This window comes from Rhagoletis zephyria, unplaced genomic scaffold (assembly GCF_001687245.7).
Source record: "Rhagoletis zephyria isolate East Lansing unplaced genomic scaffold, Rhagoletis_zephyria_1.1 Rzeph_scaffold_00225, whole genome shotgun sequence".
In the NCBI taxonomy this organism is placed as follows: domain Eukaryota; kingdom Metazoa; phylum Arthropoda; class Insecta; order Diptera; family Tephritidae; genus Rhagoletis; species Rhagoletis zephyria.
In genome coordinates, this window is record NW_016157309.1 from 16,369 (window position 1) to 42,652 (window position 26,284).

The 26,284-nt window shown below is 35.6% G+C and overlaps 1 protein-coding gene and 1 long non-coding RNA gene across 2 annotated transcripts; one reads left to right on the forward strand and one right to left on the reverse strand.

The window, feature by feature from the left end:
• Positions 1–9,346: 9,346 nt before the first annotated feature.
• LOC108358250 (uncharacterized) lies at positions 9,347–25,105 on the forward strand. Its single transcript, XR_001846739.1, has 3 exons — positions 9,347–9,419; positions 13,325–13,326; positions 25,096–25,105. It is a non-coding gene; the product is annotated as an uncharacterized LOC108358250 (long non-coding RNA).
• A 269-nt stretch (positions 25,106–25,374) lies between these two features.
• Positions 25,375–26,016, reverse strand: LOC108358238 (fatty acid-binding protein, adipocyte-like). Its single transcript, XM_017609456.1, has one exon. The coding sequence runs from the start codon at positions 26,014–26,016 to the stop codon at positions 25,375–25,377; it is 642 nt and encodes a 213-aa protein (XP_017464945.1).
• Positions 26,017–26,284: the final 268 nt, after the last annotated feature.

Genomic DNA, 26,284 nt, shown 5'->3' on the forward strand with positions numbered 1-26,284 from the left:
TAGGTATTAGGCGGCACAGGCGCAGTTACCGAATTGTTGGTGGTCAGGAGGCTGGACATGCAATATGGAGGAGGATCCTAAACCTGCGTAGTTTAGGTTAGGTTAAGTTGAAACGGCTGCATTCATCCAAACGTAGGAGAGAGACACACTTAGACCCAGTGGGCTCGTAGTGATACCAATTGATATCTCGACGTCGAGCACGTCCGTTAACCTAAAAGTATAACCAGTTTGGTAGGTTGAGATTGCGACTACCTCGCGGCAACTTCGGCAGAAGTCATTGGCTGGCAAGCCCATTCCTCTAGCCTGCCGTTCCATTAAGCAGAGGCTCGTAATAATACCGGTCACCAACCTTAGTAGAGAGCGATCTAACCTAATAAGTGCGTCGGATCTTTCATTGTCGAGGCTGGGCCAGATTTTTCGATTCGTCCCCAACATGGGTACTTCCGACCATTTTTTTTTTGGATTTCTCGACGAAGTATCTATTGAGCCATGTCTTGCTGGTAGATAGCGGTATGCATGAGAAGAGTTGATGCCAGACAGGGTGGTTCCCTTCTTCGGAAGCTCGTCCGCTGCACTTGAATCTCTCGCTTAAGCTAACTCGTTAACGAATTTACTACATTCCATCGCAGTTATTGGCGAGGTTTCACAGTAATCTAGTGACCTAATAGCTGATTGGTTATAGGAGTATAAGGTTACTGAAGGCAGAGTGAAGCCTCTTTTATGACCGCGAACTCTGTTTGGAAGACACTGCAATGGTCTGGCAGCCTAAAGCAGAGGTCTAATGACAGTTCCATCGAGTATATCCCACTCCCTACTCTTATATTTCGTTCAGAGCCATCCGGGTAGATGGCTGTGGAGTTATCTTGGAGACCCAAGACCGCGTTGTCCTCCCTCCTACGTTGGTTTTGTGTAGTCTGAGGACCTATACTTATCGGCGTGGTTGGTTAGAAGTAGGTGTGCCCGAATCCGATGTCTCCCCATTTTGACAGTGCATTTAGTCTTACTGCATTGCAGCAAGACGGTAGCTTCCCAAAAGGTCCATGGGCTGAATGTTTAGGAGAGTTTACATAGCTTTGGTGGGTGCGTTACCTATGGCCAAAACTGGTTTTAAGCCGACCACATGCGTTTCTTGAAATTAACCTAACCGAAGTGGAGTACGGTGAGCGCTTATCGGTAGATCTCAAAAACATTGATCTTTGGCCGGTAAAATACAAGTCTTTCTGGTAGATAGAAACGACCGTGGTGGGCTATTACGGTGTTCTTATGTAGACTTTAGGTATGTAAGTGATATTCTGTAGTATTTGAGGGAAGCTATTGTTTGATTTATGGACGAAAGTTCAGCTACATCTCTATAACACATCCCGGTAGTCAATTTTACACACACAAAAATTAATGTAGTCACAAAACTAGGTATCAGTAAATCTGCGTTTTCAATGTTTTCTCTGACTGCAAGATTTTTTAAAAAGGGCTCTCAAATTTCAAAGAGTTTTTAAAAACTCAGTGCCATGTAGAATAACAATATGGGTATTAAAACAAAGAGAAAGGATAAATAGATATTGAAAACTTCTTTTTGAAATTTTTATCCTTGAATATGCTTATATGCAATATATATTATATGTTAAGGACTAATGTAGACACGACCAAAACTTCGAATTTCGTTTTTCCAATTTAATAAGCTTAAAAAATTAAATTAATTAAACTGGCATTTTTAATTTTACTCATCCTCGTGAACTTTAATTGTTTTAAATCTACAAAACTTTCCCTTTCATTTGGTACCCATATTGTTACTCCATATTGTATTGAAATTTTTAATAATTTTTTAATTAACCGTATCTTTGAAATTTGAAAGTCGTTTCGAAAAATCATGACGCAAGATAGGAACAATAAAAACTCAGTTTTACTATTATCGACTCCTAGTTTCGCGAATATCTGCATGATTTCTTGTGTTTCGAAACTTCGGACCCTTCAGATTAAAAAGACCACACCTCGTTTGGTTTCTAACGCCTCCGAGACGTCCCTGCTACTAAGTATTCACTGTTGCTATCAATTTATGCAGGAGAACTCGGCTAAAGTGGGAAGTATGCCAGTATATCTAATAATTTTATTCTTCCATAAGTAACTAAGTACATGCAGAAATTCTTACCTTAAAAAACTCACATGCCAAGTTACGTCCTTGGCTATTGAGTTTGAAGCGTGGGTTTTAATTAATTCTTTTAAATGCTGGAAGTAATTTTTGTAGTAAAAATTATGAACTTCGCAAGATAAATAACATTGTACGCAACATTGCATTAAATATTTCATGTGGTAACATATTGTTAAACCCAAATCCAACTTGCGAAGCACGATTAAACAAAAACCAAATATCAGAGATTTCCAGCATGTATTGAATGTCACCAAAAAACGCAGCCACACTTGCCTCTTTTAAAAATTAAAATGAATAATTTACTTTTAATTAGCTTGGCACATACTGTGCTAAGTGGACGGGGGAGCAGAGCTGAGATTTTTAATAGTATAACTAACTACAGGGGAAACAGATATATCCTTGCGTACTTTAAGGGTACAAGGACATTTGAGCCGGTTAACGGCGTCAGTGTACGTGCCACTTGTTAAATGCTAGCAGCATCATTTCAATATTTAATTTTCATTGGCATGAGGACTTGTTATTTATTTTAAAAAGCTGTGATGTGTGGTGAAATTATAAATAATTGCAAACCATTTGCGGCACTTGCGCTTCAGTTATTTGAATATTTTTGCATGCGGCCTAATTTATTGGGCGAGTAAGAGGGCGCTCCGCTGATATCTATTTATACAATAAATATCACAATGACAATGTTAAATGAAGCGTTAAGACCACGCAATTTTCAAAAATATTTTTAGTAAAACAATAATAAGAGAAAAGCTAATTATTTACTTAATTAGCATTAATGGGCAAAATTTGTTTTGTTTGCTTGCATAAATTAAAGTGTTTAGCAGCGTATTAAATACTGATATGATGAGTTGAAAATCTAATGGTATTTGAAAGATAAAATGCATCAAAATTAGGAGCTGTAACTGAAAGTTATTTTTATTCAACCATTTTTTTTGAGTTATTTTTAAATTTAGAAGCCAAAAGAGACAGTAAAATAATTATAGATTTTAGACGGTACCATTTGGACATTGCAGAAGATGATATTCTCAAGATACATATCTGTGCCGTTTAATTAAAGTGTCCTAAATCGGGATAGGCTTCCAAAAAACATTTTAACGCTTAATTAGCCATAGGTGTAGTTCAAGATGCCCTTTTAATAGAAGCTTAATAAAAATATACAAATTTTCAAGAGAAACTGATTATTTTTCAATTCTAAGAAACACCTTCTAAAGTCGATTAAGCCACTTCAATAGAACGGCACAGATATGTATGCATAAAAAATTGTAATTTTAATATTGCTCATAATAAGAAGCCGATAAAATTTGCCTAATATTTTTAGCCAAAAAATAACTGATAATTTTCGCTTTGTAATAAACTTTGATGAAAACTACAAAAATTATGATTTTTCGAGAGTTTTCGAGATTTTATTGGATCTACTGTGGGATTTTCTCGGACTTTTTTAGTTTTATTTCGATTTTGACGCGATTTTTGGAGATGTTTTCAAACCTTTTTGAAATGGTTAGAGTTTTCGCAATTATTTCGGGATGTATTCGGAATTTCTTTGTGAGCTGTCGTGATTTTTGTAATTCGAACGATTAAGCCTTTAAAATATCAAAATTATTGCTTTTTATGGTGAACGCGATACCCAACAAAGCAAAAAGGTCAGCAATTTAACTACATACTATCTTAATAGATGCTATTTTTTATGTGAACCCGATTTTCTGCCTCGAAGGAGAAAAGTTTAAACTTAATATTGAAATTTTTTCGATACCGATAGTTTCCGCGATAACGATAAAAAAATATAGGGATGGTGATATCTACTTATGCACATCGATAAACAAATAGATAGATCGAAAGAAAAAACGGTAATTATTTTGATATCGATAACGATGAAAACGAACAATAGCGATAAATAAAACGAGGTCGTCAGAAAAAAACTAATTGTAAAAGTTATCGCTATAGATAGCGTCAACCATAGTTACAAAAATTATCGATATCGATAATGTCGGCGATAAAGATGAAAAACGGTATCATTAATAATAATAGATTGGCGCTTACACATATGTTTAATGTTACAGTTTTACGCCGACTTCGAGCGGCGATTGTATTTTTATGAGAATCGGGTTTTCATGGCAGAAATACGCTCGGAGGTTTGCCATTGCCTGCCGAGGGACGACCGCTGTTAAGAAAAAACCTTTTTTTTCTATTTTTTTTTTGCGATGTTACTTTGACCAGGGCTTGAGCCCAGACCCTGCGGAGTGTAAGCGCGCAATGCTTACCACTGCACCACAGTGGCCACACGATAGCATTGGTGTTAACTATATTGATGAATAACACGAGTTTGACAGAAAAATCTATGATGATTTCCATATCTATAACATCAAGAACTAGAATAATTTCGATGCGGACAAGAGTGCGTACTTGCTATGTAGAGGAGTTGAAAACAAATATTTTAGGTAATGGAAAATCTTCCTTAAATTATTATATTATTCCCTTTATTATTATAAAATTTATTTTAGTCTAAGACTTCTGCCAAAATATTTCGGAAAATTTAAATTTTACGTGAACTAGGCCGATTTGAAAATGCCTCCAAAAATCTTATTATTTTGATTCCATTAAAAAAAATTTTAAATATTTTTATGCAGACCTTTTAAGTTGAAACTGTCATCTGAAGAGATTCTTTTAGAAAAACTTTATTTACAAACAGGTAAGAAAGTCTAAGTTCGGGCGGAACCGAACATTAAATACCCGGCGCACGTATTAAATATATGTTTTTCACCTTACCGAAAGCTATCGCTACATGGTAAGCCGGGGTGTATCCATTTTGAGTAAATTAGCGTCCTTAAATTTCGAAATATTGAAGTTTCAAGCATTTCTGAAATTTACTGTTATATGAAAAGCGGCGGTAATTTTAGTTCGATTTCAATAATTTTCAACGTTTTGCTTTTATGTGGCAAGCACAATAACCACACCGAGTTTGGTACAAATTGGTTGAACGGTTACCGAGATACATATATGTGATCATAAGTAGGCCGTTCCACGCCCATTTTTCAAAATTTTATCATAAACGTATTTCTTGGTAAAGAATTGTTGCAAACATCAATTTTGAATAAATTAGCTTCAATAATTACTGATTTATCGAAGATTTCGTATTTCTCTAAATTACCGTTATATGGGAGGTAGGCGTGGTTATTGTCCGATTTTGCCCATTTTCAATACCGTCCGTCCTACGCCCGAAAGAAGTGCACATACCAAGTTTCGTTAAGATATCTCAATTTTTACTCGAGTTATCGTGTGCACAGACGGACAGACGGACGGCCGGACAGACATTCACCGCTTAATCGATTTCTCTTTTCATCCTGATCATTTATGTATACATTTGTCTATATCTATCTCGATTCGTTTTGCCTGTTACAAACAACCGTTATGTGAACAAAGTTATAATACCCTTGTGCACAAGTGCGCTCGGGTTTAAAAACTTGATTTTTGCAGCTATTTTCAAATGAGACCAGCGCACGTAAAACTCAATATTTTTCAGAAATATTTTGGCGGAAGTCTTAAAATATAATAAATTGCATAAGTTCGATGGAAAATTTCTACATATTTTTGGTTGTATGGAGAGTGACGCACCCTAATGCTCGCACACGTAATAATCGTTAATGAATCTCATATGTATGTAAAATTTAGCTTAGCATTTGAAAAACTGTTTACGACAAATGACTTTTCTCGTTGAAAACAAACAGTTGTATACTTAGAAAAAAAAAACGTGTTGTTTCTGTCAACAAATAGCAATTGCGTTAAAGTGCATTTATCACTGCCAAATCACGCCACTAATGCCTACTAATTGACACACTAATTGACAACAACATCAAAATAAACTGCGATAAAGAGTAAGTTATGTTTCAAGCCATTTTGTAAACCCTTAGGCCCACACCATTCTACGCGATTTTATCGTACGAATATTTGCCAAAAATTGGCCAGCAAATTATCCTTCCTTAGCAGATAATTTATTATCATTTGTGGTCGAAGTGAAAGTTATCGAAGTCATCGTTGCTTAATAAACAGTTTCCTATAATACGAGCAGCTAAAGCAACAACAACAGCATTTACAATTGTGCATAGTCATACATACAACACAACACTTTTGCAAGGATATTTTCACGCCAACTATCCACAAACTATTGACTAGTGTCACAAGACCTTTGTAAAGTGCCCACAATGACAATAGACCACAAGCATAGCAGCTACTCGCCTCCATTTGCCTGTATGTGTGTGCCTGTGTGCTAATGTTCTTGTAATCTCCCCTTGAACTTCTTGAACTTTTAACCGCTGCTGGGCTTAAAATGTCAACTCGCCCAAATCGAAGGCTTACGTACACAAATGTTGGTCAAGGAGATACTTGCGTTGCAAAAAAAGCTCTGCACATAATCGAAGGATGCGCTGCGGTTGGAAAGGATAAGTACCTTTCGTGTGGTAGCAAATGTTTGTGATGGGGTTTCTTTCGAGCTATTAAGAAACTTGCTCACATACACAAGTACATGAAGAAGTATAAACGTTATGAATTAAGTATTTTACTGAATTAATCTTTACTTACGCACTCACTTGGCGTAAATGGAGCATTTAAAATGGGAAATATAAAGAAAATTGTGTGGTTAGTGAATATTATTATGCCGTTTAAAAATGTTGCATTGAAGCAAAGCTTAAAGCGCTCAAAATGTGCAGCGGTGTTTGCTAAATATGTTATCCAACTAGCCTTACCACTAGAAGAAAAGTTAATTGCCCATAAAAAATACATATCCGCTTACTTTCGGCTCATATTCGTTTCATAAATTTCGTATTTCATTCCAAAATCCGTTATGCTATTGTACTGAATACCCCTTTTCTCTATTTTCTCTGAAATAAACATAGCTACTAATAAATTATGACGTTAGAATTGTTTAACTAAAATAAAAGCCGGTCCGAATGGGGCCACATAACAAAAACATTTATCAAGTTAAGCTATGCCCTTCAAATGATTGAATTTTAAGCCCATACGTTACATAAATTTTGCAGTATGGAAAGTCCATAAAGAACACTGAGGCTTTAGACAAATACTATTGAACCCACATGGTGTTTAAAACACCCAAAATTGAATTTAAAAAAGCGTAAAAGTGTTCCTAATGTTAAAGGTGAGAAATAAAGAGTTTATAAACCTATTTCAATTGGTACCCCCCATTTAAAAATTAATTTAACTTATTAAATAATTTAAATTTATTTTTTTATTTAATTAAATGTGACCTTTCCAACACATAACAGCCCTCTCCTAAAGTATTTTCAAGCTAAAACTTTGTTAACTCTCCTTCGTCTGACACCGTCTGTGCACACGATAACTCGAGTAAAAATTGAGATATCGTAACGTGCACTTCTTTCGGGCGTAGGACGGATGGTATTGAAAAATCGGAAAATAACCACGCCTACCTCCCACATAACGGTAATTTTCAGAAATACGAAAACTGCGATATTTTGGTAGCTACTGAAGATAATTCACTCAAAATTGATATTTACAATCGAACCTTCGAACCTTGGCACAGTTGTTAGCCTTGTTACAGCATACCAAATGGCCGACAATTTTTAAAATCGCAAAATAACCACACCCACATCCCATATAACGGTAATTTGGAGAAATACGAAATCTTCGATAAATCAGTAAATATTAAAGCTAATTTACTTAAAATTGATGCTTGCAACAATTCTTTACCAAGAAATACGTTTATGATAAAATTTTAGAAAATAGGCGTGGCCCCACCCACTTATGATCACATATATGTATCTCGCTAACGCGTTCTAGCAATTTGTACCAAACTCGGCACGGTTATTGTACTTGCCAAATAAAAGCAAAACGTTGAAAATTATTGAAATCAGACTAAAATTGAGGCCGCTTTTCATATAACGGTAAATTTCAGAAATGCTAGAAACTTCAATATTTCGAAATTTAAGGGCGCAAAATTACTCAAAATTGATACACCCTGGTTTACCATATTGCGGTAGCTTTCGGAAAGGTGAAAATCATATATTTAATACTTGCGCCGAGTATTTAATGTTCGGCTCTGCCCGAACTTAGACTTTATAACTTGTTTTTTTTTTTTTTTAGAAATAAAGATTTTTCAAACTGCCTTCGATTGACACCCATTGTTTAAAAATTCATTTAACTTATTAAATAATTTGAACTTAACCTTTTGTACAGCTGGCAACTCTCTTACATATATATTTTTAGTTCAAACTAAAGATGCACGCAATCTTACACCCTGAATGCGATCAGGCATCTACTTCCACTTGATGAAATTTCTCGGGGTGGCCGTTATTGCGCAGTAAAACTCAAAGAAACCAGTTCATGAATCAAAGGAATCTATGGCCATGCAGATGTTCTTGGTACATCACCGCGCCCCGGGTGTATTAAGAAAACGTGTTTGCCATTTAAGAGGCACCATGAAATCTTGATAAAAGACTTAGAGAGAAGAAACGAGTATTTTTCTTCCGTGCCAATCAGCAGCCCTCGAATCTTTACACACCATATATACAATGCAAACTCCCTTACTGAATGCTGTACCTCTGATCGAGTTAGCACAGATTTATAGAATCAAATGAGTATATGTACTTTAGGGCAATTTTTTTCCGACTATTGTTTTTTTCACTTCTATCTCAAAATTTTTTGGAAAACACCCAAAAAAAAGCTCCCTGAAAATTTGAACCCTTAATATTAACATTAAGTACTCGCCCAAGGCGTGCAAAGATTTCCCATATAAAATACACATAAACTTTGAGTTTTTTCTTAAAAAAATCTATTTATGGTATAATCTTGGTCAATAATTGGTTTTATTCAGAATTGAATGCTCTACAAGAGTTTCCATGGCGGTGTAATCCTAACTCCCACCAGCGAGGTAGTACGGGTCACTAAACCCAATTTTTTCATGAAATTCTCGTTTTTTTGCCCCTATCTTGAAAACAACAAGAGCTAAAGAACAAATATAAATGAAAAAGTTGTAGGACCTTCAATTTCCTACAAAAAAGTTTCAGAACACAAAATCGCTTATATCGATATTTCTTGAGATATTGGGCTTTGAAGTTGAGGTAGTGTGGAATTTTCATGGACTATTAAGCTAAATTGTTGATCCCAACAAGAAGCTAGGACTTGGCCGGTTCCACCAGCAATTTAAATGGAAAATTATTTTATATTTTCTGTCAATTTCCATATAAAATTCAAAAAATTAAAATCAATTTTCACTTAAATGGCTTTCGCGAAATTGGCTTTTAATGTTGATTTTTGGCATTTCTTTTTTTTTAGTTGAAGGTATTCCTCATTTTGTGGTGGTTTTTGTTAGACAATGAGCTATACTTTTATAGAAAAAATAATATACATTAAATAAATAAAAGAAAAATTGGCAAAACTTGCCCAAATGTCGCGTCCATATTTATATTTTCGCCACCGTATGACATGAACGTTTTGAGACTACTCCTAAAATTTTTACTACAAGGTACATATGTACATCCATACACACATACATACATAGATATATGCATTGCCCCTCCTAACAAAGTAGACAAAATTGTATTACGTCAAAAACTTTTATAATAAAGTCCAACCAACTGCCGTCGGTCGTCTAAGCCAGATTTGTTGTCGCACTAATGACGTAGACAACAAACAAGCGGCAACTGCGATTTTACCTCCAGCTGATTATGATGAATGACAAGAAAGTTTAAATTACTGCTCGTATACTCGTATGTACATAGTTAGGTACATAAGTTACACCAGCGGCTAGGAGTTGTCGAGCTTCGCGAAAAATATTAACATTGAACATGTGTGATGAATTTGTGTTGACAAAGAATACTAATAAAGGCACTTACATATTAGAAAGTGGGCGGGGGACGAATGACAATGCGTATGTAACTATGCATATTGCCTTTATATTTATTAGGGGTATTCACGATCTGGTACATAATGTCTAGGTTGGTGCATAGATAGCATAAATAGCATGATTGGCTAGTTTTGTTGTTGTTTGAACACATGAAACAACAACAATCATAGATAGCATAAATAGCATGATTGGCTAGTTTTATTGTTGTTTGAACACATGATACAACAACAATCATGCTATTTATGCTATCTGTGCACCATCCTACACAGTATGCACCGGATCGAGAATACCCATATTGTCTTCCGCCACCAAAAAAACAGCAAAAAGAAGAAGTTAATACTCGTGTCCGCACAAGTTGGGTGTTTATGGGATTATAATACAACTTTAATAGCTAAATGTGCTGTCACTGGAGCCGATATGTTTAGCACCGGTGGCCACAAAGTATAGACAGATAGCAGGAAGATGAAGAACAAGAAGAACAACAACAAGTCGCAGACATGGCAAACTGACCTTATCATTGACGGATTAACAGCAAATGACCGCAACAATTCACGGATGTGGACTTGTATGCCTGTGCTGGCTAAAATTAGACAGCAACAAAGCAACAAATTGTGGAAAACAACAAAACACTTTTTTTTGCAATGGGGTGCTAATGCAACACTTGCTAGTGTTTGCTGCCTATTTGTAACTTTTTACTACAAGTTGGACTTGTTAAACGCTTTCGCACAAGCTGTGCAAATTTATGTTGCATGTTGATTTTGCCCCAACCTGCAGAGGATATCAAATGTGCGCATAATAAATGCAGAATCAACTTGTCTCACCCGTCTTACCCATACCCACGCCTGTACAGGGTAGCATTCGCTACAAAAGCATTGCAATATTTTACTCGATCTGCAGAGTGAAAAAAGTGGCATTGGTCAATGGGTAATAAAAAATGGCAAACATAGAACAAACAAGCGGCAGAAATTAGCAAAAACCACAATCTGATATGTTAATGCGGCGGCTAATCATGTTTTCCGCCTTTTACCCATCAAATCAACAACTAGATTTCGCACAGTCGCCCTTCGCGCACATACAATCCTAAGCAAATGCTAAGTATGTATGTGTGCATTAGGATGATCCTTAAAATATCAGCATCATGGGGCAGCCACTTATTTTAATATGCGCAAAATAAGGACATCCACGAAAATTTAAAATTTTCAAACTAGTTTTTAGGGTTTTAAAAAATCAAAAATCAAAATTTTTTCGAATTTTTTGTAATCTTTTTTCTTTAAATTTTTTCAAACCCTGGTAGCGAGCCCTAAAAATTTGTTTAAAACTTTTAAATTTTCGTGTATATCTTTATTTTCTATAAAGTGGTGGATGTTGTCATTTTTAAGGACCACCCTAATGTGCCTCAATGTTACACATGATGCCACTTGCCCTACCCATCTGGGGTGTTGCATAATTTTATATGTTTTATAAAGAAAAACTTTGCGGCTCCTGTTGCACAAGTTTGTTGGCGCAGCTGTAACATTAGTTGCAGAAAAAATCAATGCTGGCTGGTCTCCGTGGCTGACAAGTTAAGCTCATTTAAAAGCCTGCATTTCTTCAATTCAAGGTGTGAGTTGTCTCTGTAAAAAGTATTTTGTATTCGTTTTGTGTTTTTTTTTTTATTTATTGGTGAATTATAATGGGCGTTCTTTTTTTATTAGTGCATCATCTGTGGCCACGTAAATCCTACTAAAATTGCATTTGAGGAATTATGAAAAAATGTTGGGGTAAATTGTGATATAGAGGAAGTAATATTGATTGGTGGTAAGATTATTACTTTTGCAATTGGAAATAAATATGTATATTTCTCTCTGCATTTGTACATTATTTTCATGGCTTTTTAGCGAAACAAGCTAGTTTTTATTTAAAGTGTCCATCCTATAAAGCTGTGTTCTTCGCTGCTTAGCATTCGGTAAACTACTGTGAATCTATCTACCAGAAACTAGTCTCGCTTATGCGTAAACAACGCCAAACAGCCATTAAAAATTGACCAAACCCCTGTGTTTGGGATCAATTGGTTTTCAAACGCCGCTGCTATCTCGTTGGCTTTCCCGGCTCCTACTGCTTCTACCAAATCGAAGCCTATGAGCCTCGTGATATAACTAATAATAATAATAATCCCAACGGTTTTTACCCTCCATTACCGCCAATCCGCACGAGGGGCGCAGTCCGCATGACGTACAGAATCAGTAATTTCAAGTTTTGCACCGAGTCACGATAGGCAGGAGTTTGTTCAGGTACATAACTAAATGCATCAGCTGATTTTATGGCTTTATGTTAATAATTCATTTATTGAGAGAGGAGAGTACCGCTTTCCTAACACTGAAAAGCGGATCCGCTATATCAAACGTGCTGGAATGAGAGTTAAAATCCTGGCATAAGCAACGGAGTGGGTCGTGCAACTCAAAATTAGTTTTACAAGCTTTCAGAAATAGCCCCGGAGGGAACATTAAGGCTAACTTCACCCAGAAGAAGCGGACTTGAAATTGAGCCAGTCAGTAATTTAACTTTAACAAGTAAGAATGTCTAAGTTCGGGCGGAGCCGAACATTAAATACCCGGCGCAAGTATTAAATATATGTTTTCCACCTTTCCGAAAGCTACCGCTACATGATAAGCCGGGGTGTATACATTTTAAGTAAATTAGCGTCCTTAAATTTCGAAATATTGAAATTTCAAGCATTTCTGAAATTTACCGTTATATGAAAAGCGGCCGTAATTTTAGTCCGATTTCAATAATTTTCAACGTTTTGCTTTTATGTGGCAAGTACAATAACCATACCGAGTTTGGTACAAATTGGTAGAACGGTTACCGAGATACATATATGTGATCATAAGTGGGCGGTGCCACGCCCATTTTCCAAAATTTTATCATAAACGTATTTCTTGGTAAAGAATTGTTGCAAGCATCAATTTTGAATAAATTAGCTTCAATATTTACTGATTTATCGAAGATTTTGTATTTCTCTAAATTACCGTTATATGGGATGTGGGCGTGGTTATTGTCCGATTTTAAAAAGTTTCGGCGGTTTTTTATGCTGTACCAAGGCCAACAACTGTGCCAAGTTTGGAAGAAATTGGTGCAGCGGTTACCAAGATATACACATGTAACCATAAGTGGGCGTGGCTACGCCCATTTTCCAAAAATTTATAATATTCTTATTTTTCGTCTAAAACTTATTGTAAATATCAATTTTGAGTGAATAATCTTCAGTAGTTACTAAAATATCGCAGTTTTCGTATTTCTGAAAATTACCGTTATATGGGAGGTAGGCGTGGTTATTGTCCGATTTCGCCCATTTTCAATACCATCCGTCCTACGCCCAAAAGAAGTTCACGTACCAAGTTTCGTTAAGATATCTCAATTTTTACTCGAGTTATCGTGTGCACAGACGGACGGACGGACAGACAGTCACCGCTTAATCGATTTCTCTTTTCATTCTGATCCTTTATGTATACATTTGTCTATATCTATCTCAATTCGTTTTGCCTGTTACAAACAACCGTTATGTGAACAAAGTTATAATACCCTTGTGCACAAGTGCGCTCGGGTATAAAAATTTTACCAATCATTTGCCTGCGACTGGCAAGTGTAGGAAGATTAATAAGCTTTAATCATCTCGTATAAGGCGGAAGGTTACATTGAGAATCCCAACGGAAATTTCTTAAAGCAAAAAGTAGGAATTGTTTTTGAATTGATTCTATCTTGTCTGAGTAAATTTTATACCTTGGATTCCAAACCACCGAACCGTATTCCAGAATCGGTCTAACTAATGTTGTAAACAGGGGTTTAGTGATAAAAGGGTCACAAAATTCTTTTGACCATCGTTTCACAAATGCAAGTACACTTTTAGCCTTGTTGACTGTCACATTAATGTTAAGATTAAAATTAAACTTAGGATCCATTGTGATACCAAGGTCCACAAAATTGTATACCTGTACCAGGTTATGGTTACCTATTGTATAAGAAGAGGGAAGAACAGTTCTTCGCGAGAAGCCCATTACTTTACATTTCGTAAGATTTAGAGGGATATGATTTACTTTACACCAGTAAGCCATGCTGTTTAAGTCTGATTGTAGCAAAGACCTTTCTTTAATTGAAACGAACGATTTATAAAGCTTTACATCATCTGCATACATTAAAATTTTGGAAAATTGTATATCTGTAGAAATATAGCAAGAACAGAACCGGGCCTAGGTGGCTACCTTGAGGGACTTCTGACGTAAGATCAATGACGTCAGATATATTTAGTATTTTTAAACATTACCCTTTGTGATCTATCATAGAGGTATGAAGAGATCCAACGTAGAACATTAGGTGGAAGACCAAGAAGATCAAGCACAGCAACGAGTGGCACACTTTGTCAAATGCTTTACTAAAGTCAGTATATATAACATCAACAGTTTTGCTTTCACTAAATGCTTTTGCGACATAGGATGTTAATTCCAGTAAATTTGTAAAAGTTGATTTGCCCTTGCAAAATCCATGTTGACTGTATGAAATGCTAGAAGAGATAGAATGCGTCAACTGATTTGTTATAATTGCTTAAAATAATTTAGGAATTGCAGAAAGCTTAGCTATTCCCCGGTAGTTCTCCACTGAAGATCTGCTACCGATTTTTTGTAACGGGGTTATGAACGATTCCTTACATATAGTTGGAAAAACGCCCTCTTTAAGAGACAAATTAAATAACGTTGTTAACGGCTCATAGAGATAATCAGCACAATTTGTAAGAATACAAGTAGGGATCTGGTCAGGACCACAACTGGAGGACTGCTTTAAGGATTTCATATAAACCACTACATAATCGGGTGACATTACTGAGATATTTATTGAGTTAATTGGACATAGTTTAAAAGGATAATCAATGTTAGCATGTAAGTTGATGGAATAATTGGATTTGAAAAACTGAGCGAACATGTTAGAAATTGTTTGATTATCACTAGAGACGGTATTTTGATACATCAAAAAGTTGACACTTATAAAATCTAGCGCACTTTCAACCTCAGATCTCATAGCACTATATCGTGGATCATTATTTTTTTCGGGTTTCTGAATGTCCCATATGATCTGATGCGAGGATGATTGAAATTGATAACAATGAATAATAAATAAATCACCCTTAATCATCCTGCCCATGGGAGCTATCTTCTCCACTGTGCTGTGCTGAATTCAAATGAATAACAAACATTTTTGGAAACTTTGATTTTGTTCCTGACAACTGGTGTCACTGTATGCATATCTAGAATAACTTTGTGCAGCTTTGTGAGCGAGCGAACTCTTTTACGGACAGCTCGGGTTTTGGCGGAAGGGTCGCTGGTTTGACTGCTGTGATTTGTTTCAGGTAGAGATAACCGTTGTTAGAGAAAAATTTGACAAAGTAGGTAAATATTTATTCTGAAACCAATGCAGCTATTTGGGCAGTGCATTCAGAACGAGTTGGGGAACTTTGGCCTCCATTTTGGCCGCGTAACAGTATTAACTGGCTTTGAAGGTCAAGCGTGAGGTACACTGACGGAGCAAGAAGAGAACTGCAGCGCTTTTGACTATGTGTGGACTTTCCTTATTCAGTTAGCTCAGGAAACGCTGGAGGAAACTAAGGAGCTGTGCAATCGAAAGGTCCTTCTGCTCCGAGCTGGAACGGACTCCCTATAGAACTTCCTTCACGGTGAGCTTGGATAAGGATGGGTGAGGACTTTTTGGTCAATCCTTATCCAAGCTTACCGTGCCTTGCAATGATGCATATATCTCATAAACAAAAAATATTTAATCTCTAATTACCCACACGACTAATAGTAGCACAATTGCATGGGGTTTTCCGTGACGTCAAAAAATAAATCGACCTTCCAAAGATCGATTTTTGTATTTTGTCAAATAATGCACTTTTCTTAATTATTATAAACACTGTGATCTGACCAACATTGAAACTACAAACAGTTATTGCAAGTAATTTTTAAAACATAAATTTTTCATCATTCAAGTAGCTCACAATCGCAAATACTTAAAAAAAAAAAAAAAAAAATGTGAGACGATTTTTTTCTATAATAAGACAACGATATGAGCATTCCACAGAAATTTAACAATTTCTTAGCCCGACTTAGGAAGATGGTTACAATTTTTTGAATTTTTGTATGTTTGTTTTTTTGCTTATTAACACTAAAAGGAAAAAATTTGACGTTTTACTTCAAAATTAAACGCTATTTTAAGTAATGTATTATATACACTAGCCTAATAAAGCGTACGTACATAGATTTTTTGCGATGCGAAGTTTTTATTTTATTTTTGTTTTAGCTAACTGTATATTTCACTCCTTAACACACCCTCTTCGAAAAAATGCAGTGCAATTGTGAAGATAGTAAGACTTAAAGTTGATTTTTGGCAAGTTTTTTTTTTTGACGACGTATGCTCGAAATTATTTTTTATGTCTTACAAAATGTACATGAGCGTCAAGAAAAAAATCTTCAAAAATTAAGGGTAACTTCTAACATCTCTAAACTTGCACTTTATTATACCAAAATACATACTAAAATTTTTCTAATAAGTGTAACTAGGGAGTTAAAGGAATTCATGAAAATTTCCACAATGTTTGGAATTCAATTTTTTGACAGTTGTTTAATAATTTTATAAACGGTTATTTTTAAAAATCAGCAATAAATCTAATCGGAGAAACTCGATTAATCGATCTTCGATTTAATCTATCTAAAAACGGTATCTATACTGTATAGATTATCCTTAGCAGCGCATGCTAACCTACCAGTTTGAAATTAATAAGAGTTGTCCTAGTGAACTTGAGAAATTATTTTTAATCGTTTTTATGTAAGATTTTCTTTGACAGAAGTGACACAACACAGAAGTTTGCTAAAAAAGCAACTAGGAGGAGAAACTTGTTTATATTTTTTTTTTTTCAAAGAAGACAACGTTTTTAATAACTAGATGTCCAAGCTGTAGGAATGAAAAAAAAAGTATGAGCAATTTGAAACTACTTTTGCTTAACAACGCCTCAAATTAACATCAATTGTGTAAATTGCTAATACTAGAAAAAAATGCCGCACCTCCACTCAATCAACGCTGTGAAGTTATGAATCTGCGTAATCATCAGACCATCGACACCAACGACCGAGCGTAAACGACACCACCAAACTACCGCTTCCAGTTAGTTAAGCAACTTGAGCCAAATGCCAATCTTTAATTCTTCGTGCACACCACTCAGCGAAGGCAATAAGCTGAAGAAAAAATTTAATTAAGCAACAATTTGCCACTTATTTATTTGGGGTGATTTTCGACCCAAAATATCTAATATGCAAATAAAAAAAAAAGATAAAAATGCGCTACTTAAAAAATTACAATTAGCAACAGAGAATGAGGCAACACCTGCCAACAGGCATGTCGAAGTGAAAAAGATTGGGCGAAAAGTAAAAGAAGATAGAAAATCAAATTGAAAAGCAAAGCAGCAGGAAACGACAACTGGGAGGATGCTTCTCAGCGCTGCTGGGGAAATTTGAACGGTTCAAACATCAAAGTGCAAGTAAATTAGCGAATTTAACACCAGCAAAGTTATGAAGAGATAATGGTGCACTAAAAAAAGCACAAATAATTGAATAAAATTTAGAATTACATTTTTATTATTAACGTATAATGTATGTATGTACATATGCATTAACATTAGACCGTACCAAAAAAAAAAAAATCTCGAATGTAAAGTATACTTTTGCAGGGCAATTTAGAAAAAAAAATTGTTTTTTCTTTGACCGAACGTAGGGGCCGCCTGTTGTTCCAAAATGTATTAATCTCAAGTACCCCGTTCTAGTACAGTTTCTACCACTCTCAAAATATCATTCATGCATGGGTAAAGAAGTATTTCGAATCCAAGAAAATTTCCAATTTTTTCGACTTTTCTAATTTTTCGTCATATCGTCGGCATTTACGGTCGGATCTTAAAGTGTGATATGTCGATGTTCTTGTCTGAAGGGGCCAATTTTTTTGTACCAAAATTTATTATACTTATCTTTCAACGCACCACAGTTTTTCGAAAGGCAAAAGTCTTTCGCAATACATATATTTTCCTGATCAAAAACTAAAAATTAAAACAAAATTTAATTAACAAACATATTGTTTAAAAAGTAAGCTTCTATAAATTAAATGAAATTTAAAAAAATATTTTTCGTTTTTAAACGATAAAATCCAATAAACGAAAGCAAATAAATCGTGTTACGAAGCACAATAACATTGCTGAAAGTAAATATTATTACGCCACAATAATAATAACAAAACGAATATTAAAATTAAAAAAGAAAACAATTGCATAAAATAAGTTTCTAAAAATTAAATCAAATTAAAAAATAAATATATTTTGCTTGTTGAAACAATAAAATCTAAAAATTTAAAAAAAAAAGTTTTATTCAAAAAGGAAAAAAAATTAAATTAACAAAGGAAAACTTACGCTTACCGAGGATACGAGTCTGGGATCTATCGGAAGACACGCTACTGTGACTGCAACTCTACCAACTATCTTGAATGCTCTTTCCTGTCTTTCGAAAGACTAATTGAAAGATCTGCTAACGAAAAGGTCCCAGCGTATTGCCTCTTAGCAATAACTTAACTTCAGGGCATGTCTTTCCTTTGTCCGATTTTAAAATTTTTTTCTCTGGGTATGTTTTTATGACCAAAGGAACATTTCTAGAGGGGGGGTCTTGCTTTGTAGCTCAACAAAAACTTTTCTACATACAACTAAGGCGCAGGCTAATTGTACAGGCATGGGCAGAGAACGAGCACACAATGGGCTAGCTTTTCTCAATATTCATCGCAACCTCTGTGGATTGCATGTGACTTTTCTTAAAGTTTTTCTAAATTATGTCCACAATTAAATACAATGCTGAATACTCTAATTAAAAAAATGTTATTCTTGGTTGTTACGAATGACTGAACATAAAAAAAAACAGCGGGTTATGGTTTTCTTGTTAACAAAGTGCTGTTGGCAAAAATTTTTCCAGCAGAAACTAGCAGCTTTCCTTCAAAATAAAATGTCATTTTGCTCTCTCAATTTGCGCTACTTTGCAAGTTTTTAGCATACGCGAACACAAAAAGCTAATAGTTTTTATAACTTTCAATAATTATCAGGTACGCGAATGCAACTGATTGTGAACGGTATATTGACTTAACGAATTTCATTGTAGAGTACCTACAAATTCTCACAGTTATACGTTGTACCAAAAATTGAAAATATACGCCACGCAGCTGTTTGCAACAGCGGATATTTTCAATCTGGAACTTGTTGCAGGAATCCAAGCAGTGGCAAAGCTTTATGTTGCATTTCCAGGGCCTTATCTTCTTTTAATTCCAAAAACACTAACTCTTCGCTTTTCTTAAAAAGGAATATTTCGGATTGTTGTAAATTCATCTTCAATTATGTTATATAAAAAAGAGTTTATGAAGTATGCAAACATACATTTAAATAATTTCAAATCGGCAAATCTTTTTTCAAAATGTGCTTCTAAATCATGTAGTTCTCCGACATAGGGGTCCAATTTATACTCTTCGACATGTGCAATATTTTTTTTCTAGCCATGGAAAATGATGAAATATTTTTTTTTTTTTTGAGATCTTGTATAAAAATACATAGTTTAGCTTCAAAGCTTAAAATAATTTGCACACAGTACAAAACATTTTTATTCATTCTTTGCAGAGACAAATTCAAGTTTTGGAAATGTTCCATCATATCGGTAAAAAACATTAAGTCAGAAAGCCAATTTCCATTCTCCAATTGCGAGTAATATTCCGATCTCAATTTGCGTATGTGTATAAAAAAGAATAAAATAAAAAAAAAAACAACACAATGAAAAAAAATGTCCAGCAAAGAAATATGTATTTTAAAAAGTAAAAAGAGCCAAAATGTTCTAAGCAAAGAGAAAGTAAAAAGAGCCGCACTTTGCTATGCAAAGAGGCGCATTTGCCCACCATTGGTGTATATGTTTATATTTATAAAAAAAAAACTTTACAAGACTATTTGTTAATCAAATTCTTATTGAACTTTTGTAAGCTTACTCGTATTTGAGTTAAAAAAAATTAATTAATTCCCAATGGGCAACACTTTTCCGATGTAACAAAGTTACAGTAAGGAAATCCACAATAGTCTCCAGAGATTTTAGAAACAACGTAAACTTATCACTTGCATTTGCATTTGCATTTGCTGCAAGCCAAAGAAAACATAAGCTTTACATACCACAAAGTTCAACTCCTTTTGCAGCCATATGGCAACAGTAACTGCTGCTGGAATAGCAAATGAAACAGCAACGACGCAGCCGCACTCATTGTTCTAGCATTGGTATTGTATGAAAATTACGTAAGTTCGGTGAGCTCTCAAGTACAAGTTGTCTCACCCAACTCGAGTGTTGCAAGTTATGTACCTTGGACACTTCCTTCGAACGGACAGCAATATTCGTACACTTGGGTAAAAAGCTAAAAGAATGCAAAATAAAACAAGCGAAAAAAGATAAAATTTTAAACAAAGAAAAATATCTGCTCGATTATTATTTGCTATTCATATGCAAAAACCGATCAAACTTACAGGCATATATGCAGCTATATACATACCAGCTTTGCAGACACACTTCCTAGAATTGAACGCAAGTTTAAACGCATTTTCTACACCTTCCCCTCACTTGCCTTTCCGATCTAGAGTTTGCCGACATTCAACGCTTCGCATGATCAAATAAATACAGGTGTTTGATAATAATTTTGTAACAACTACAGGCGCTGCACAGAGGACCACACTTGATCTGCGGCTAAAGCGCTGTTGGGGAAAGGGGCCAGAAGCTGCACTACTTTGCCTATCGCTACATCGCTGCTTCGCAGCTTCTTGTTCATATTGTGCGGCTTACTCTTTTCGCTCCCTTGTCCTTTTTGGAGCCGTTGCTAAATTCTTACGCGCTACTGTTCGCCAGATTTGCTTTGCGATTTCGTCAGCACAATAAAAACTACATTATTTGCATATCGCCAATTGTGTATGCAAATATGCAATGCCGAAACTGAAATGTAGTGAATAACCGCGCGCACACGATATGGACATGCACATCGAAGATTGTCTTTGCTGGCCAGCGCGCCGACATTGCCACGTACGACGGATGAGTACTCTCAGTCAAAGGTTTGGGAAGTGAGGTATGTTGGTGCTTTGGCGGCTTGTGATTACTTGAAAAGTAGTCGAATGAGTTGGTTGGAGGGTGTAGGTTTGCGCGATATACATATGTACATATAAATATGTACCCGCGTCTGAAAAAAAGAGTGTTACGGACCGAAAACATTTTTCACTCGGGACTAATCGCGTTGCATTTTTAAGACCTTAAACTTTAAGAAAATCATGAACCCAATTTGAATGCGGAGCTTTAGGGTATTGCAGTAAAGGGGAGAACTTTGAGATCTCTAGGATCTGGTTAAGCGCTGTGGGAAATGAGGAAACAAAGGCAGCGGCCAAATTACGAAGAATACTAGAAAAGTCGCCACGTAACTATACCAAGAGTCAAGGAAACACGAGTCAAGGAAACACACGGACTACGCCGAGCGAGAAATCATTAGGTTTCCTCCTGGATACACACTTCCCAAGTAACAAGCCGGTGGAACATATCGACTCCACTGATGATGGGAGGAAATCTGATCCAGGTAATCGATTGATTACAAAGTGTAAAGTCGAGAAGACTATTAAAACGTTTGGTCCTTACAAGTCACCGCGACTTGAGGGCATTCACCCGGCAGAGTGGCAGCAATCATTGGTTATTAATTCTCTGTTCATTGCGGGCATTATAATAAGCGGTCTTGACAAGGTAGGCAAACATTTGGCCGACGCCGACGGCACTCAGACTAAAAATTATGGTACTAAGGAAGCATAGGTACCTTAGCACACATGCCATAACGAAGACTACGATTAATATCTTCTTATTTATTTTATCGAAAGAACTCCTCAGCCTCTTTTGATGACGATAAGGGCAAACACATAAATGATGATTTAAAGACAGACTGCTGGAAAATTTGGAATTTTAAAGGGGAAGGTGGCTCTGCCCGGCTGGCTAATGCCAGGGAAGATTAACGTTGATATCACCGTCACTAAAGGAATGCGAAGGACGCGGCAGGGCAAGGAATACATAAGGCTTTGCTAAAGATAATTCTTTAACGAAGGGACATATGCGAGCAGTGGAACGACATTTACCACTCATTACATACCGCCACCAAAGAAGTAGTCAATTTCAGCGTGCACTAAAGAACAACAGGTATAACGTGGAAGTCATGCGATGCAAAGAAAAATATGTCGTCACTTAGAGAGCCAGGCTGCGATGGGCGGAATGCGAGCTGTTTCGGATCGATTTCTGGAGTTGAAGAGGGCAGCGATACGTATTTGTCGTAATGAGAAGAGAGAGGACGAGAAATTTGAGTTAGAGGATCTTTCAGAAATTCTGATGCTCGAAAATTTTATCAGAAAGCTAGGAGACTTGCGAAAAGTTTTACGACCAGGCGAACTCCTGCAACACTTTTTCACCCAACTAAGTGGTAAAAGCACTGCAGTCGGTAAAGAAGAGGAACCCAATTACTACCCATAATCGCGTTCGTTATAGATAAGTGTATCGTGGTCATCATTTAATATTATCGATATCGTCAGAACTGTGCTTCAGAAAAAAGCTCTTTGTCTCGCTGGATAAACCGTGAACCACGAAGCTGCTTGCTCTGTCATAAGGTCAAACTATATATGCACATGTCAACTACGATCTGATAGCGCTTTTACTCAAAGCGTGCCTTTATTAAATCTATAGAAAGCTTTACGAAACTTCTAACGTGGAATATGTTTTGGTCGTTACTCCTATATACATATACTATGTAAATATGTATTAATATGCACATATAAACTTCTTTGCAGTCACCAACAAAACATGTCCTGCTGAAGAAGCCGTTCAAAGCTTTCGATTTATTTTATATAGACGCGCAGATTTATAGCTTTATCTGATCGTAACTGCTTTATTAAGCTTTCTTTCATTTTTCATCAGAGTTAGAAAATTCATATGTGTGGAGCTTTGACTGTCATGCAGGAGAAGCTTTTTAAGCTTTCTCTAGGTCTTATATCAGTCACGACCAGGGTTGCCACTGAAGAAAAATCTACCAAGTCTGGAATATATCTACCAATAAATTTTTTATAATTATTTTAATAAAAATTATAGTTTTGTTACTTTTTTGTTTATTTTAATTAAAACTATAGTTTTTTATTATTTTAGTTATTTCAATAAGAATTAAAATTGTTTTTGATGAACTTTTTATTGAACTTATTATACGGTATTTGAATCATATCTATTATTGGCATATTCGTAGTTTTCTTCAAAACGGAAGTGATGAAACTAAAAATTTTGTGTTGCTTTAACTAAATCCATAAAAATTAAGGATTCAAACTATATACAACATTTAGAATAATTCAAAAAATTTGCGTCCAAAATTCGAATTTTTGACTCTGAATTTTTAGAACAATTTAAGATACCGGGGTTTAAAGCAAATAATAAGTGAGTATAGCTCACAATGTGGTTCCCGTTGATTTTTTTTTTTAATTTTTTGCCACCAGTCTTTCGTGTTTTTTTATTTAACAATTTCTATTGATAAAAAATGGCGTTGATTTATTTTTTTTTGCGAATTATTACAGTGCGTCATTTCATACCTGTCAATTTTTTCTTTATATGTATTTAAATAATCATTTAAAATATTTTGGCAATCAAAAGCTCCTCGGGATTCCAGTAAAATGAGTTTTGAATGGAGCAATATATGTTCGCTTTATAACGATATACATTTATATGTAAATACATGAAATGTATGCAGAGAAATTTATAATATAAAGATAACTACGAAAAATAAATCGGTAACGAAAAGTTCAACAAAAATCTGATGAGAAAAAACTTACCTTTTTGCCAACCCAAATTTTTTCTACCAATGTTGGTAACAATTTACCAAAGTGGCAACCCTGGTCACGACCCGCATATGTATATCTCATAACGCTTTCGGATAATTAAAATGAAAACGAGTGCACAGGGTTAGGGCTCTCTCTAATCCTGATGACTTTATACTATAAAGGTTATAGCCACCCCTTTAAGCCTTTTTAAACTCACTTTCACTTTATACTAGAGTTTTCAAAAATTCATATACATGTGTGCAGCTTTTAAAAGCTCTTTGACTGCCGCTCAGGGAAAACATTTTAGCTTTCTATAGATGTGATAGCAGTCACCATAAAAAACATACACATTTCATGGGAAATGCGTTTTAAAGATTTCAAATAGTCTTATATGCCCACATCTGTAGTGAAAGCTTTCTGCTCATTAATGTTTAATGAGTGCGTAAAAATTAAAAGCTCGTTCTGGGCAACACTGCTCTAACCTAACGGCAAACTCTTACTAAATAAGCTTCTGTTTTGGACAGCAATTTATTTTTACATGAATAGATACAAAACATATTATTTTGGAAGATTATAAAAGTTTAGACATAACATATTCAAAATCAGATAGTGATCAATCTTGTTCGCTATGTACTAATTTATGTATATAAATGCCCCTGCTTTGCTGGGAAAAATTCGCTCACAATACCAAAATGATCTAAATGGGCAAAAATTCGACAAACAAATCTTTTCGTTTTTTTGCCGATTTATTCACCCCTATTCCGGTTGTCGCAAGTCGTTCGCATCGACAGTCGTTCGTTAAATTATGTCTGAAATAAAAACATTAACGACAGATTCTAAAAGCTCAGTTAGTCTAGACTTAATTTCCGTAATTTAACCTAATTTAATATTTTGGCCAACCTATTATATGAGAAACTTTGTTGGTGGTCAGTTAAAACTTAACATACCGTAAGAAACTTAAGAACCTGTAGATTTTAGGTTCCTAGGTTACGGCCTTACGGAAATTGCGAGCGGTGAGAGAATCAGGCTTGCCAGACTCTCGTTTTTGTATTTCTTAAAAATAAGTGAAAGCAAACATTTTTATTGCATGATTTTTTTTTGATATGGCATTTAAGGCGGCGAACTGTTAAACAGCTGAAAATAACATACAGACACAAACTATTTCCGCTCATGGCTTAATTTCTTATGGTAAGTTAAATTAAGTAAAGTCTAGACTAACTGATATTTAGCACGTTTTCAATACTTCTTCATTTCGAAATGATAATAGGAATAATAGTGTGTAGTAGATTATGTCATTGGTTGCCTCATAACGCCAATGAAAATCTCAAATTTCGACGAACTACTGTCGTTCCGACAATCGGAATAGGGGTGATTGAATTAGAAACCGTTTTGGGGATTTGGAGTATATTCCGCTTAACGATGCTTCTTTTTTGGCTTGCCAAAACAGCTCGAACAACCACTCGAACAACCACTAAAACAACCACTCTGGTATGTTGGTCCTTCTGCATTCGCTTCCCATATTTGTCGGCACATTTCCTCATCGGCACGTTGAAATATACGCACTGCCTCAACATCCTTCGCCATGTACTTGGCAATCATTTTATCGTCGTGAAATTCACGTACAATCGTAGAGGGTATATCCCCCAGTTGATGCTGAATCAGCACATTGTTGAACAAAGCCATCGTAGTTCTCATCTTGCGTCCATCCAGCGTTTCCTCATCGAAAGCTTGGCATAGCTGAAATCTCAATATGGTTGTGGCGAAATCCGATGCCGTAATCAGCGAATAATATTCGTCGTTTTTTCGCAAAGCTATAACTGGGCGCACTGAGTTTGCTATTTTACGCAATACTGGACCAACACCAATGGCTGCCAAGTAGCTGTCAAAGTGTGATCCGTCTACGAGTTTATAGATTTTACCTTCCCATTTTTCGGTTGGTTCAATTGGAGTGTATCGTGGTCGATTCCTTCTATTGTTTTGCTGGATATCCTCCTTTGAGTTGGTTTCTTTGTATTTCTTATTTTCAGACTTCCTTTGACCTTTGTTTCTTGACATTATATGACTTTAGTTTTTTGGGAGGTCACTAAGCACTACTAGGCCTCCGTACACGAAAGTAACGCGTTTAGTTGCGAATAGAAAATTACAAATTTAGCATAGTTTACAGATTTTGACGAAAATATGAAACAAAATTAAAAACGTGTGCGTTGTCAATAAACAAAAGAAGAAAAATATCTTGCCTCCTATGCAAAGTATTTTCTTGAACAACTAGAATACCCAGTTATCGTTCAACCAGCCACCGACGGAGCGTCCTTCCGTGCTTGCC